Here is a 16,399-nt window from a genome sequence, read left to right as displayed (position 1 = left end):
ATAGATAATAACTTGCCACGTGTTCGACATACCAAGACGACTTGTCACGTGCAAGACCCGTGTCCCTACCTCTAAGGTTAAGGTCACACTTAGTGTTTATTAACAATGGAATGCTGCATATAAGGACACAGAGCATAGGTTGTCGTGTCCGGGCTGTAACTCTCTTATTTTAAAACTGACATGCTTCAAATGCATTTAGTGAATGGAGTTGCTTGGCTACCTATTAGCTTCATATTGCTGTAAAATATCACTAAGAAAGGCCAAAAGTATGCTCATGATCAAACTTGATACACAAAATATATGCATTCTACAGAGGCTAACCTGCTGTATGTTTTACATGCAGCGTATCTTTTTAAAATTGGGCATCTTTTGTAAAAATTATTAACTCTATATATTTTGAAACATTTCAGAATTCAGTTTTCCAAGCCAGAGACTGAAACTCTGACTCCAGACACTATTGAATACAGTCCCTCATACGCAGCATTAGGCAAGGCTTTATACACAAAGCCATTTGTGACATTAAGTTAACTAGCTGTGAAATATTTGCACTCCTGTGCAAATACTTAGACAAGAGCGCCGCATAGTGAACATCGATGCTACAGTTTAGTCTTTTCTCGTCTTGACAAAGGGACAGAACTCAATTATAACATAATTGCTAGCCAAGGTTATGGTTCAAGTCTTTGCAAGCCCAGTCTACTATGACCTTTAGACTTTTTTCTTGAAAAGAAAAAGAGGAAAAGCTAATAATAAATCATTCCAATGTATTCATATTTTCATAATTCTGATAAACGCAACATCTTCAGAACAACTAATACTGCTGTCTTTGTAGTTTTTAAGAAAACTAACTCAGACTTTCAGTATTGACTAAACTACTAAAATTTAAAAAAAAAATGTTGAATGAACAAAATTTGATTTTACAGTAACTAATGGAGTACCCCCAGTAAATCAAGTCAATAGTCAATAAATGCCACAACAATTGAATAACATGTATTTCTTAAAAACATAAATGCCAACTCTAATATTCTACATATTTACAACAAAACAGAAGTACATGTACCAGTAGGAGTTAGTGTCTTTGAGTATCACTCAACTTTTGACTAGTTTATGCTTTAGTTTTATTAGAACACTTTTGAATAACCGTAGAACCGTAGCTTAATAGTTATACTTCAATTGTATTTCAAACCCCAAATAACAACTATTTATAACTGTATACTTCAATTGTATTTCAAACCCCAAATAACAACTATTTATAACTGTTGATTTTACTTATTTATATAATATTAAATAACAAAGTTCTTATCAACAGCTGTATTGTCTATTAAAGTCTATTAAAAGTATTGTTCAGTACATTCTACCACAATTATTTATCTTTCACAAGTGACTCTTCATTCCCTGTACTATCAGACTCAATATACGAATTTTCATTGTCCAAGCTCTGAGCAGCCTGCACCTCGGCTGAAACATCTGTAAACTCCGCCTCCATTTCTAGTTCTGTCTGTTCTTCATCATACTTTTCAATGATAGCACTGATGATTCTACATCGTCCTGACCCACAGTCGCATGGTATCGGATGTCTGGACGTGTCCTCCTCCAAGTCATCATCATCATCATCAATCTCATTATCAGTGTCATTAAGGCTTTCTAGCATCTCTAAAGAGATATTATAATGGCGTTTATTTTCACTGTCTTGGCTGAGAGAGACTTTTATAAAAATAGTTTCTTCCCTTTCTACAGCTACAGTGCTGGGCAAGAAGCAGACGGTCTGTTTCCAGTGAGTTGCCTCAGAGAATGGCGATGTGTCCAATGTAAGGGCACTGACATGACGGTTTTTACAAGTTCTTTCTTCATTACTTTCAGATTTTTCACTACTTTTTCCATTTATGGCACTGTTGTGCTCATTAGGTACATTTTGTACAACATTCAAATTGTCATTAACAACAACAGGGTCAAAGCGAACATTAAACCAAAAGGCAAAGCCATGTAAAATTGAGTTCTGGGTGATTTTGAATTCAAACTTTTCTTCCAATTCTTGAACTTCATTAATTTTAACGGTTTTTAGGTCAATATCTAGTACAGTGCTAAACTCCGCCAACAGCTGATCCTCCTTTAAACATGTAACTGCTGGTTGCTGCAGATGTGCTGCTACTGCCTGCTCTTGAAATGGTGAGAAATCGAACCCATAAACATCCTCCCAGTATTCAAAATTCTCCTTACAGAATTCACTCATATTTACAGGGCATGCATATATTGATGCATGTGATGGTAAAATTATACCGTCAGGTTTCAACCACTTATCCCTTGCATAAATCACGGAATCCAGCATAGATTCATGAAGAAGGTAAAACCCCATCCATTCTGATATTATGACGTCAACTTTTTCGCTAAGATCAATGTCTTCAATCCTCCCCTTGACAACTGTTATCACATTGTCATACTTGTTTCTTTCAACCACTTCCTTACAAGTTTTGGCCACATCGCTTGCCTCCACTGCATACACCTTTTTAGCTCCACACCGAGCGGCAAACAGTGACAATATCCCTGACCCTGCTCCTACATCTAACACAGTCTTGCCTTTAATGAGATGTACGTTTTCCTCCAGGAACTCCTTGTAAGCTTCAGTCCTTGGTTTATCTTTAATCATAAGCTCATGGACATTGAGACTGCTGTAGCTCTGAAAGTAGGCCTCGTCTGTGTTAGCTGCCATCTTCTGAAAACAGAATAATGCCTGTTTAATGCAAAAATAAAATCATTTTAACTTCTTTAACAGGGGTTAACACACTTTTTGTGTTGGGTTCGTGTAGGGATTCCACAGGATCTCGAACCTTTAAACCAGGGATCCCTTCCAAACTAACATTACATACCAATACAATGTGATTAAAACAGCAATCAGAAGCAAGACAAACACAACATTATTTTATTCATCAAATCTAACAACATGGTGTAAAGCACTGATATACAGGGTACAACTTTCCTTGGTTAAACCAGTACTGAGTACACCACTTTTCCAAACACTACCCTTTAAATGCCAAGCGCCAGGCAAGGGAGCTACTTGTACCAACTTTTAATGTCTTTCCAAATGATGCTGCCAGGGATCTAATCCACAACATCCTGCTACGTATGTGGATGCCTAAACCATAAGGCATAACATCTTCGACAGGAGTACAGTTGTTATAGACATTATATATTTTACAACGATTGTGAAGAAAGCTATGATAGCTTATACTAAGTCACTCTCGTTGGCACGATGCTGCGCGAGAGTGTGGTATAGTGTTGTGTGGGAAACTGGAGTACCCGGAGAAAACCCACTTGTTCGGCTTGGTGATCACTAACCAAACTCACATAGGCCCAGGCTGGGAATTGAACCCAGGTCGCCTTGGTGAGAAGCGAGTGTGCTATCCACTGTGCTAGTCTAAAATTATAGACGTGTTATACGGGATTCTTCCAATCCCTAACATCTAAACGGGTTTGTGCAAAAACTGGGTGGGTTTGAAAAATATTGAAATTGTATTTAGTGAAGTATTTTATGTTTGAAATGGATAATAAAGGTTATATTCATATTTTACCATGTAAGTACGAAGCTATTTTGCACAAAACAAGCATTACACACATGATCTACCTTTCCAATAAAATGAAACTTGACTGACACAGACAACAATTATGCCAAGCGGAACAACTCGGCCCAATCGTAATAACTCGGCTACCTCCGACAAGCTTCGAGATAGACTTCGTAAATACAATCGTAACAACGAAGTGCTCCGATTGTATTAAAACTGTGAACTGCAGCCTTGCGTTATTTTTTGATAGAATGAAATGAAGTAAACCCCATCAAATTCATTATTATTCGTTGGATATTTATTTTTTGTTTTCGAAACTAATATAAAATAACAATTATCTAGTAATATATCTTGTTTTTATGATATTTTATGGACGCAATATGCTTTAGCCCATAATCCCGATCGGAACAACTACCCACTTTTCGTTCAAAACAATTTGTATGTGAAGGATTTGCCATATCAAAAATTGTAAAAAAAAATCTGTCAACGTACAATTATTTGGACTATCCACTGTGGTACCAGGACAACCACAGTTGTTAATATTTTCTAAACAGTTTTAGCCTTTTGGTGTTAAGGCCCAATTTTTTTCCTCCAGAATTGATAAAAGGCATATTTTTTTCCTAAAACGACACATAGAGTTGCGTCATGCATTGTAAAAATATTAGTGATTACTGTAACACTGATTACTACATGTACACCGCGAAAATATATGACACACAGATAATTTAACGTAACGCTCTTTCGCAGATCTTAACCTTTCCATAAACAGAAATTATAGAGATATGTTCAAAAACTGCAAATAAAACTTAACAAAATACCTTATCTTTTCAAACTAAAAAGGTTTTTAGGCATAGTAAAAATATTAACACGTTTCTTGTGTTGTCTATTTCAGTGGTTCCCCGCATTTCGAATATGAACGGAACCAATAAATGCACAAATGTGTGCGCAGTTGATCAGAATCGAAAATGAAAGTAGGCCATTTTTAAAGAAATAATGAGTGAAGCAGAAAAAGTCCCGCCAGCCGAGGAATGCGAAAAGAGATGCCAGGAGTTTGCGGCGATTACGAGCACAGACTCAGCTCTCGCCATGTTCTACTTGCAGGACAGGGACTGGTGCCTCGATGTTAGCAGTTTTTTTTATCTAATAAATATACTCAACCAAACCAGCATTACTAGGTTACACTCCACCTGGTACATGGTTATATTTTGACTGAGTTTGATGAACAGCCTGAGCGTTATATTTACTCAGGAACTATAACCCTTGGTTTGTCAAAATTTGTTCAACTCCACTTTGACCACTATCTTAGGCACCAGTCAATTGTAAGCACAGCCCCGTCAGTTGTAACCACCGTCCCTACCCCTTTCTTGTTTTCCTAGCTGAGAATGACAGATCCCAGCGCTAAGTATATTGAGCGGAAAGATAAATTGCATCTGTTAGATATTTAAAAAATTGCGATGCTTTGTTGACAGATCAATATGAATTTGTGTTTCATGAAACTAGAGAAAGGTATTTGCTAAAATATCCAAATTATGAAAAATAGTTCCCGATACGTGCATACATGCCATATTTCTGAAAGGCTTCCCAGGGGAATTTGGTCTGAATTCCAGGGGATTTTGATATTACACCAGGGGATTTTTACACTGCCAAATTTTGCGCAATATCAACATTTATAATATAAGAATAAATACAGAAAAACACTCTAATTACAATGATTTTTGGAAATAGTCATCATGGTCCTTCATAGAATTTCACACTCAAAATATTATGGATGCTTTCCACTGTCAACCTTAAAGCTGCACTCTCACAGATTTACCGTTTTTACAACTTTTTTATTTTTTGTCGTGGAAAGAATAAATTTTTATCTGCAAACCAATGATATAAGATTGCTGACAAAAAATCAGATTGTCATATTTCTGTTTGAAAATAAATGTTTTATGGCTTTAACTGTTGCTAAGGGTTTAAGAAAAAAGCATAAAACATCATTTTTTGTACTTAAATATAAAAATCTGCTATCTAATTTTTTGTCAGCAGTCTTATATAAGTGGTTTCTATGGATTTTCGCAAAAATTTGCTCGTTCCAAGACAAAAAATTAAAAAGTTGTCATAACGTTCAATCTGTGAGAGTATAGCTTTAAGCAAGTTTTTAAAAAAAAGAGTTTTTTTGTTTTTTTTAAATTCGCGGGCATATGGATCACCCGGCGGGGGACCAGGGAATTAGTCGGAATTCCTGGGGATTTATCCCCCCGCTGGGAGAATATGGCATGAATGACGTGTATTATTGTGGCTAGTCCAGGGGTATACCAGGGAAAACCGGGGAAATGGGCTGTGTTTTTACCTCCAGGTGGCCCCGCAGTGCCGGACGAATGCGACGGTTTTGTCTTCGCACCAAAAAAAGCGGAAAATGGCCTTACCTAGGGTCCCTCTTGTGCAGGGCTATTGCGTGGATTTTACCCGGGTTCGGTTGGACTGAAAGTCCCCGCTATTCCCCGGACCTAGGAGAGCTGTGGTTACAATTGACTGGTGCATTACTTGAGCATTTACAGTTGGTTACAATGTTAAAAGCATCAGACAAGTTTTAGTTTTGATCAACACATATATAACTTTTTTCTTGAGTCATGGCCTATAGTGTGTCAAATTTGACCAAACTTTCAAAAATAACAACTACACTTCAAGTGTTTTACTTTTCAATTTTCCTGACACTTTTTGCTCAAAATATTCTAGGAATATGTAGTAGATGTCAAAAAGTGGTGTTTGTATTTTTCCTCGAAACAATTCCATCACAATCACAATTGTTAAATCCTAATTATAATAATTATATGATATAATTATATATCTTTGGATGTTGTGTTTTTGGCAGCGTGCTCTGAACTCGTACTTCGAAGAGAGCGCTTCAGGGTTGTCCGGAGTCGAGGCAACAACAGGTGAAACAGAAGCCAGCAGTTCAACAGAAGCTGCAGCACCCTCAGTAAAACAACTTGGGTACTTTCTTCTAATTTCTTGAACTTAATATAAGACATGAAGTAATTCAGTTACTGTTGAATAAAAGATTACAGCTGGATGTTATATAAAACAGAGCCATAAACAAGACTGAGTCTTGTAGTAAGTTTTACATTGACTTTGCATGAAATGCCTTCCCTATGAACATATTAATTTGTAAGTATAAAACCATGAGCCTTAGATATTATCTAAGTCTCATGGGCTAAGCCCAACTCATAGTCTGTATTAAAAAAGTGCTTATTATTTTAAGCCTTTCAGAATATGTTCAAATAAAGATCTATTTGAACAAAAAGAAGTTTATCTTTTATAATTTCTCTTTCAAAAATAATCCACTCTTTAACATTAAAGGAATCTTATTTTACTGTTTCAGATCATCCTAGTGTTTTTTTTCTACCTTTTTGTTTTTGAGGCCAGTGCCCTTACAGCTATGAAAATAGCAATAAAATGCCTACAATTGTGTAAATATCATAGTATATTTCAAACAAGGAAACAAAGCAACGGCATTACTTAAGATACAGAATTTGAAGAAATAGGAATGCATTTAAATACAACTGTACTTGTTGATTTGTTAAGAGATTTTCAATTGTGAATTTTGAGTCTAATTTTTGTGAAAATATATTATACTTTTTAGGATTGTGAATGGGGCTAAATTTAATAAGAAAAACAACCCACAGCATGGGGATCATCCCAACCATACCTTTGTTGTGTATATCAGATCTGAGATCATCACAACCGCTTCTTTTTAAAAAAGTTTTTTACGCATTTCAGATTAACCCAACTGTGAAGTACCGGGTATCAATGAATTTTTAATCATCTCAAATCATACTATATCCATGTATTTCAGATCGCCCCATGATCGACCCATCAGTATATGTACATTTCAGACCAACCAACCATACTGTATCCTTCTAATTCTTCTAAACATGCCAAAAATACCATATCGATGAACCAAATCCATAGAATACATATCAATCATACTGATAAGTTACCATATATTTCAGTTCATGCCAACCACATCTTATCCACATATTTCAGAACATCCCAATCATACTGTATCGATGTATTTCAGATCAAACCAGCCATAACGTATCCACGTATTTCAGATCATCCCAGCCATACCGTATCCATGTATTTCAGATCAAACCAGCCATAACGTATCCACGTATTTCAGATCATCCCAGCCATACCGTATCCATGTATTTCAGATCAACCCAACCATACCGTATCCATGTATTTCAGATCATTCTAACCATACCGTATCCACGTATTTAAGATCATCCCAGCCATACCGTATCCACGTATTTCAGATCAACCCAACCATACCGTATCCACGTATTTCAGATCATCCCAGCCATACCGTATCCACGTATTTCAGATCAACCTAACCATACCGTATCCATGTATTTCAGATCATCCTAACCATACCGTATCCATGTATTTCAGATCAAACCAGCCATAACATATCCATGTATTTCAGATCAACCAAACCATAATGTATCCACGTATTTCAGATCAAACCAGCCATACCGTATCTGTGTATTTCAGATCATCCCAACCATACCGTATCCATGTATTTCAGATCAAACCAGCCATAATGTATCCATGTATTTCAGATCAACCCAGCCATACCATATCCATGTATTTCAGATCAACCCCAGCCATACCGTATCTGTGTATTTCAGATCAACCCAACCATACCGTATCTGTGTATTTCAGATCATCCCAGCCATACCGTATCTGTGTATTTCAGATCAACCAAACCATACCGTATCCATGTATTTCAGATCAAACCAGCCATAATGTATCCATGTATTTCAGATCAACCCAGCCATACCATATCCATGTATTTCAGATCAACCCCAGCCATACCGTATCTGTGTATTTCAGATCATCCCAACCATACCGTATCTGTGTATTTCAGATCATTCCAGCCATACCGTATCTGTGTATTTCAGATCAACCAAACCATACCGTATCCATGTATTTCAGATCATCCCAGCCATACCGTATCTGTGTATTTCAGATCATCCCAGCCAAACCATATCTGTGTATTTCAGATCAACCCAACCATACCGTATCTGTGTATTTCAGATCAACCCAACCATACCGTATCCGTGTCCTGTCTTGGAATATTGATGGACTGGATAAGCAGAATCTTAAATCCAGGACTATTGGCGTTTGCAATGTCATAAAACAGTTAGTATTCCTTTATTGTAAAACAAATGATACAAAGTAGAATATAGAGTACAATGCATTTTATCGATTACACCAGTGAGGAGGAGATCTCTGAACGGAGTAGATATCAGACAGTCACGAACCCAGTCTCCACACTGGAGTAGACATTATTGTTTTGGGCTGTCTGTCAGTCCATACTTCACACTTAGTTTCCACTCAAGAACTATAGAACCTTTGGACCCAGGAAAATCATACTTGATATGCAGTAGATGACCCCTATTGAATTTGAGATCAGTAGGTCAAAGGTCAAGGTCGCGGTGACCTTTTAGGTGAAAAACCAGATGTCGGTGGTGGCCTTTAGCTGAATAAATAATGGTTTCTGCTTAATAACTACGGAATGCTTGCATCTAGGAACTTCAAACTTGGTATGCCAGTTGGTCATTACTAGTAGATGACCCCTATTGAGATTGGGATCAGAAGATCAAAGGTCAAGATCGCGGTGACCTTAAGGTGAAAAAATAGTTCAACTCAAGAACGCTTGCACCTAGGAGCTTCATACTTGGTGTGCCAGTTGGTCATGATTAATAGATGACCCTGAAAGATTTTGGGATCAGTAGGACAAAGGACAAGGTCGTGATGACCTTGAGATGAAAAAAACGTTTTCCGCTCAATAATTAAAGAACACTTGGGCCCAGGAACTCATACTTGGTATGCAAGTTGGTCATGATTAGAAGATGACCTTATTGATTTTGAGGTCAGTAGGTCAAGTTGACTGTGTCTTTCAGGTGAAAATAGATTTGTTGGTCACCAGTCTGTATCACACTCTGTTCCTACGCAATTACTAACGAATACTTGGATCCAGGAAATTCATACTTGGATCCTGTAACTTCATACTTGGACTAAGGAACTTCATTCTTGGTATGCATGTAGTATGCATGCACTTTGGTTATGACCATTAGATGACCCCGATGTTGGTTCGTCTTAATCCAAAAGTACAAATATCATGTCAATCATTGTTTATTTCTTACCTTTAAACTGTTAACTTCAGAAAAAAACATTGGAGAACTAGTACATCATGTACTATCAAACTAGAATTTAACACCATTAGTACATCTATTTCTTGACCATGCTATTTAAATAATATCCACTAATAATGTATGTTTCCAACTGACAAAGAGCTGAAGTTTACTGTTAAGCAAGATTTGCTCACCGACTGGTACTATATCAGACATATATGTTAGAGTTTATCTGCATATTTTTTTATTTTACTATCTGGTTTATACTTATATTTGTAGGGTTTTTTTACTTTGCAAAAAAAATTGTATAAAATATGCTCATTTGGAAAGACACGGTTATGGATTACAAAGGTATTTTATTCACTTATAGAATGGACACCTGAGTTAGAATTTTGATCAACAAGCAGGAATCATGCTGCTGCTGTTTGCAGGTTGCTGTTTGGTTCACAGGCTGCATTTGGCTTGTAGGCTGTTGATAAGTTAAACCATGTAAAAGTCTGGCATATACATTTATACTGAATTGCAATTCGTAAATTTCATCAACATTGAAATTTTAAGAGCTGAGTTGTTCATGTCAGATATTCAAACCCATTACTATTTAATATTTCCCAGTGAGGACCCACATGTGGTTTTCCTACAGGAAGTGGTGGAGGAGACAGAGGAAATCATTCAGGAGTTGTGTCCCTTGTATCACATGATTCCAGGTCAGTGACACAAACCATAGAGGAAATGTTTCAAAAAGGAATGTCAAAATTATTTTCTTATGGCTCGAGGGCCTGTCGGTGAAAGGCTTAACCGCAGGACACACAAGCTATTGCCTGATGCCATTTAAAAACTAAATGCTGTTCACTTCTATATTGTTACTTAAGTTTTTATCTCAATTTCGGATAAATACATTATTTCTAACCTACTGATCCCTAAGAAATGTCTGGATTGACCCACTGCAAACCAAAATATTTTATGTATGGTTACCTAGAACATTTAGATGTTACAGCAACTTGAGCATGGATGTAATATTTCAGGGAATACTGAGGAGTATTATACTGCCATCCTGGTTAAGATAGGGGAGGTTCAAGTAGAAGACACAAAAGTTCTGCCCTTCAAAAACTCTGTTATGATGAGGAACCTCCTTTCTTTAAAGGTGATGGGCATCTGCCTTTAATAAACTTAACATATCTTAATGACCACATTTGATGAGCTCATATTAGACTTCAAGGAACTTACTCATGTTTTTGAACCAAAGATAAGTTTTCCTGGTAATGCATTAGAACACACTTATTTTCCCATTATTTTACTCTGTCGAAACTGCTTAAAAAAATACAATTATAGTGTAAAAAAAATATTCTGGTGAAAAAATGTACCCGAATCATGAATTACCCAATTAGGCCTCTGCTTAAGAAGGTTAAAAAGCGCTGTAAAACTTGTAGACTCAAGGCTTTTTGAATATTGCTACTTAAATAATCTTAAATTAAGATTTGGGAAGTATTGTTAAATTGTATGCTATATATACCAAGTTTTGTTACCTACACATATTTGGGGGTAAATGTCTGAATTGTTGACTTTCAAAGATAAATACTAAATTGTGAACCTTTGACCATTTTCCATTACCATCAGTAGTAATGCCCTTTTAATTAGTAAACTAACTTTTCCATATTAGGTCACCAAATTTATATCATACCAAAATGGCGTCTATTTTTGGATTCCGATGCATATTACGATGAATAAATAAATCATTTAAACATGTACACAGGTTGTTGATGTGATATATACATTATGGGGTTACTAAGTGACCTGATATGGGATATACGGGGTGCAAGAACTACGGGGAGTGCTTTGCCCCATATATCCCATATCAGGTCACCTACTAACTCCATAACTTATAATATCATTCTACTTGGACAGTGCACAGTGAAGGGAGAGAAGTTTAACATGATGACAGCCCACCTGGAGAGTACAAAGGATTACAGCAGCGCGCGGAAAACCCAACTGCAGCAGTGCTTCAAGTATGCACTAAACAGGGAACCAGACAGGACCGTTGTGTTTGGGGGAGACCTGAACCTCCGGGATAAAGAGGTATACTTTTATTTGGGTTTGGGTTTAGAAGTTTGAATGATTGGAACCGGTACACATTTATTTTACACCAATAAAAACTGCGTTAATTGAGTTTTCATCAGAACATGACAAAAAATTTAAAATTTCTGAAAGGAATTCAATTGAAACAAAAGAAGCGTTATAATTTAGGCAATGTGAACTTATGTGTAGCACAAGAGGGTAATACAAGAATCATAACTATGTCCATTTTCACAAAGTTGCCTCCCTTGACTAGAAAAATGCTTAAGAACAATGTGTTTAAATAAGTGAATGGTTCTGAAAGAAATGTAAAAAACTTGAAACATTAATTTAAAGTGACGCTCTTATTCAAAATCAGTACAAACACATGTATTACAAACATCAATTTTGACTGATATACCTTTAACTAGTTATTAAATACCCTGGGAATGCCTTTATGGAAGATATTAATTACTGACAACAAGATTGTAACCGTGTATTTAATAGCAGAAAGCTCAAAAATATAAAATGATTGGTGAATGCTAACATATAAATTTACTGTGGCTTTCTATAGTCTCATAAGGTAGAAATAGCGTCTTTTATGCTCATTTCTTTCAAATTAAACTCAGTATCCTTCATAAGAACCATTGTTTTCGGCATGTATTCATCCTTTTCTGAACATTAAAACAATATTTTTAATTGTGGTAAATCTTATCTGGGAGTAAGAGTGCATCTTTAATGATGCTGATTTGAAAAATATGGTATCATTTTGGTCCATCTGGCTCTGAAACAACGTTTCCAACTTCCCAAAACGTTAACCTATTTAACTGTATAATGGCTATGTAAATGAGTTTAATATTATTAATTAAAGTGTAAAAGCTTAACAGTAAAACTGCAATGTTTATAAACCTATGTACATGAACCTTAAGGTAAAATTTGTATATGTAGAGAAAGTTTAGAGTTGATTTATAATAGTAAATTACCAATACATCAAGGCAAAATGCCAATTTTTATTGAACACATATAATGAAAACAAATGTATTTCGAAATATAGTCAAGGTACAAATTAGACTAATTAATCAAATGGCACAACCATATGATCACAACAATATAATTGTCTTATAGTGTAATGTATTTAATGGCATCAGTATTGCCTGTAATACATGATAAATATTGGCCTTACTTACACTGATTTGTACACACTAACAGCAAGATTTCTATGAACATTGACATTTCTGTTCTTAGTAATGCAATAAATTTGGGTATATTTCGACCAGTACAGTAATACTTCTTTAAACGTGTAATAAATATGATAGTATAATTGTTCTTATTCAGATCACAGAAATAGGGGGCCTTCCTGAGGGCATCCTGGACATGTGGGAGGTGACGGGCAAGCGCCCAGAGGCGAAAAACACCTGGGACCTTCTGCGGAACGATAACCTTCAGATGCCGGGCAAGTTTCAACCTCGGTGCCGGTTTGACCGCAAGTATGTCCGACATTCCACGCCTGCTGTTGTGAAGCCGGAGTATTTTGAACTGTGCGGGATTGAGAGGCTGAAAACATGTCAGAGGTTCTGTTCTGACCACTGGGGACTTCTCACACATTTTAATATATTGTCCAAAGTGCCAAAGTGAGGCATATTGTGGATTGACATTAGCCGTTTGTGTTCCCCAAAATTATGTTCCAAATTTATTTTATTAACCAGGTTTCAACAAAGTGAAACCCGGTTATTAGAGTGACTTACGTCATTGGTGCTAAATAACTTTAGTTGGGGTTGACTTATTGTTACTGAACTTGGTATGTAGGAAGATATTTTGAGAACTTTCATGTGAAAACATTTATGGCCCCTAGGGTCAAGGTCAAGGTCACTGTTAATAAAAAGAGAAAAACAATTAAAACTGAATTCCACAACAAGGTCTGCAACTCTTCTGTCAATCCTGGTGTTGTTGCATACAGAGTTTCTTGTTTCCAGGTAAAACCAGCGTTCATATTTAACCATTGTGCTCGGTAGTTTTCCATGTTTTAATAAATGTAATTGTTATAAGTTTATACTTCAATGTTTAGAAGGTGTCAACGATTTCTTAAACCCTTAAGAAAGTTTGTTGTACTTTTAATTATGGCCCATGTTATTGTAATGCTTGCTGTGTTATGTTTGTAACTTGTTTACATGGAAATTGTTTATGATTATGGTGCTTTGTTTGTGTCCAAATAACTATAAGGACATCATGGAACAGAATTACTTCAATGTTTTGGATATATGTTATGTTTTGGTATTTGTGTGTTAATAATAATATATCCAGGATTTAAAGGTCAGATATAACCATGCTTAGACGGATTAAAGTTTAACCGTCTGTCTGAATGGCCTCAGACTGGATTTGATATAGATTAATGTTGCATTATAGCCCTACTTGTTGTTTTGTTATGTACATATGTTTCATTTAAATAAATGTTCAAAACATAGAAGGGAAAACATTGTATGTTCTTTTTTTTTAAAAAGCATGACCCGGACCTTTAAGCATTTAAATTACATTTTCTGTTGGTGGTTTGAAATGATATTGTTTTAAATTGATGAAAGAATAAAATAATTAAGTCATAATCAGAGGGAAAAACTAATTTATTAAATAATAATTGATGCCTGAAAAATCATTGTCTTTTATATGAGTATGTCAATAAACATGATTTTAACCCAAATATTATTAGAACAAATTATTTCATTTAGGCCAGAGGAATATACATTTTATACATTCTCATCTGGATTTCATTGCTAGCCTTGGTTTTATTTCAGAAAAACAGTTAAGTTACTGCTTGTCGCTGTTGTCATTGTAGTGCAAAAAGTTAAATCTTGGCCACAACTCTTAAACCATTGAAGAAATCCAAATGAAAGAACTTTAACTATTGCTTTAAGTATTGTTAAATAATGCTCCTTATTCGACTGAACAAAACCAACAACAGACCAGCATTTGCTCCACAGCACTAATATGTATGTAAAAATAATTGCATATTGATGGTACATCTGAATGGTAGTGCCATTTCCCCCCAGGGTTGAGATTGCGAATCTGAAATACATGTACTTATTACCCATCTTTACTTATTTAATGAAACACAGTCTTACCTCCACTTTTGCCTGAGATTCTTCAAGCTTCTGTAACCAGACCTTCCACTCATCAAAATCCATATTCTTAAAATGTGTTTACTTGATCAGTAACTGTACCAATCTATGTTTCATATAGTTATGTCCATAAATATTTTACATTGTCCCACTCAATTACTGACCACTTGATAAGTTGTACGATGCTTGCTTATGTTCAATATCAGTTTCATTGTTCATTTATCAGTTGTTCCGCATATTTAAAGACTTCAATAAGTTTGAAGTACCAATAGATTCAATGAACAAGTAAATAATTATCAAGTAAATAATTATTTGTTCACAGTGTTTACCCATACAAGACTGATATACATGTAAACAATGGTAAATCTGCTCCTACTGAGATTCGAATCAGTCCATTGATACTTAAGTATTCACTGTGTGTGTACTATGTTACAACATGTTATGATTTTAATCCATGAAATGGCCCGTAAGATTTCAGATGTAGCACACTCATTTGAATATAATCCCCCATAAACACCCTTCACATTTCTATGTAATGGTGCATTCTCTCAAAGATGGTAAGCATTATTCACTCTGCAATGCAAAATGAGGCTTCAACACACTATATATTGTTTTTAAAGTGATTATGATGTATTGGAACTACTGATCGCAAAGTCCTTTCCATACAATATTTCACCACTGTGTACTGCCTTTAATTTCTGTCAGAACCTGTCTGAGCAATTCAAAAGGGATACTCAATCTTTGAAATTCCATTAACAGTTGAACGCACTATTTCTCCCCATCATCAGTAAATTGTCAATGATCACTTTGTAAATATTGATGGTTGCAGTGTGAGTCACTAATTTATTGATGTATCAACTGATGTGGAGCCTTACATGAAACAAACCTGTTCTGTGAATTCTGTCAAATTTGCCCTTAAGGAAGTGTTAATTGAGGCATGGTTAATTTGCTAAATAATGACGTCCTGTGATAATACTAGTAATTAAGCCTAAAAAAATGTTTAGGGTAACATCCCAAAACTATTAGGTATGATAGGTTGGGATTTTTTTCTTCAAAATAAATTTTGGTAAGATCATTTTCTTCCAAATAGCACTATCCCTTGCAAATGACACTCGTGTATATTGCTGTTGTTATGGAGCTTAATTCTCTGTCAAAAATTAATGACATTTTATGTTTAAACAAATTTGTGTTTATGGCGGGAAGACAGGTGTTTTTTTATTTTATTTTGTTTGGAACAAAAATACTAGGGCTGGCAGCCTTTATTAGGTAGGGTCGGGTTACCTGAAACAAACATTAACTTTGTTAGGCCTTATGACTTTTTTGTATTACTAAAGAACTATGGATTGGTAATTTTTGCCTTAATTTTTAAAACAGACAGGTGTTTTGAAAACCGTAATGATTATTCATTAGTACTCGTATAATTACAACTGTAAGAATGCGGTCCCTGGTAATAGGTAAGCAATTATTTCATTCTCAATAAAGGAAAGAATGAGATACC

The 16,399-nt window shown here is 35.6% G+C and overlaps 2 protein-coding genes across 5 annotated transcripts; one reads left to right on the top strand and one right to left on the bottom strand.

Annotated features, from left to right (window-relative positions):
- Window positions 1–747: 747 nt before the first annotated feature.
- LOC128206531 (uncharacterized) lies at window positions 748–15,068 on the bottom strand. 4 transcript variants are annotated; one of them, XM_052909076.1, is made up of 2 exons: window positions 14,905–15,068; window positions 748–2,707 (listed from the first exon to the last, which is right to left on the bottom strand). In XM_052909076.1, exons 1-2 carry the CDS (start codon window positions 14,965–14,967, stop codon window positions 1,361–1,363), a joined length of 1,410 nt encoding a protein of 469 aa, XP_052765036.1. In that variant the 5' UTR covers window positions 14,968–15,068; the 3' UTR covers window positions 748–1,360. The 4 variants fall into 4 exon arrangements, with proteins under 4 accessions (XP_052765036.1, XP_052765037.1, XP_052765038.1 ...); XM_052909077.1 differs by having other exon boundaries at window positions 748–2,704; XM_052909078.1 differs by lacking the exon at window positions 14,905–15,068 and adding an exon at window positions 4,373–4,466.
- On the top strand, window positions 4,488–14,256 carry LOC128206532 (tyrosyl-DNA phosphodiesterase 2-like). Its single transcript, XM_052909080.1, has 7 exons — window positions 4,488–4,676; window positions 6,412–6,533; window positions 8,643–8,747; window positions 10,355–10,446; window positions 10,765–10,883; window positions 11,645–11,815; window positions 13,127–14,256. The coding sequence occupies exons 1-7, from the start codon at window positions 4,548–4,550 to the stop codon at window positions 13,424–13,426; spliced, it is 1,038 nt and encodes a 345-aa protein (XP_052765040.1). The 5' UTR covers window positions 4,488–4,547; the 3' UTR covers window positions 13,427–14,256.
- Window positions 15,069–16,399: the final 1,331 nt, after the last annotated feature.

The sequence above is a fragment of the Mya arenaria genome, chromosome 10 (genome assembly GCF_026914265.1).
Source record: "Mya arenaria isolate MELC-2E11 chromosome 10, ASM2691426v1".
Taxonomy (NCBI): domain Eukaryota; kingdom Metazoa; phylum Mollusca; class Bivalvia; order Myida; family Myidae; genus Mya; species Mya arenaria.
This window is presented reverse-complemented; position numbering and strand designations above follow the sequence as displayed.

What these genes read in the sequence shown, in the direction of transcription:
- LOC128206532 (XM_052909080.1), top strand. Translation starts at nt 4,548, where the DNA reads ATGAGTGAAGCAGAAAAAGTCCCGCCAGCCGAGGAATGCGAAAAGAGA. An exon ending in CTTGTATCACATGATTCCAG is followed by an intron (nt 10,447 to 10,764) that starts GTCAGTGACACA and finishes GTAATATTTCAG; the next exon opens with GGAATACTGAGGAGTATTAT. An exon ending in GGAACCTCCTTTCTTTAAAG is followed by an intron (nt 10,884 to 11,644) that starts GTGATGGGCATC and finishes CTACTTGGACAG; the next exon opens with TGCACAGTGAAGGGAGAGAA.
- LOC128206531 (XM_052909076.1), bottom strand. Translation starts at nt 14,967, where the DNA reads ATGGATTTTGATGAGTGGAAGGTCTGGTTACAGAAGCTTGAAGAATCT. An exon ending in AATCTCAGGCAAAAGTGGAG is followed by an intron (nt 2,708 to 14,904) that starts GTAAGACTGTGT and finishes TTCTGTTTTCAG; the next exon opens with AAGATGGCAGCTAACACAGA.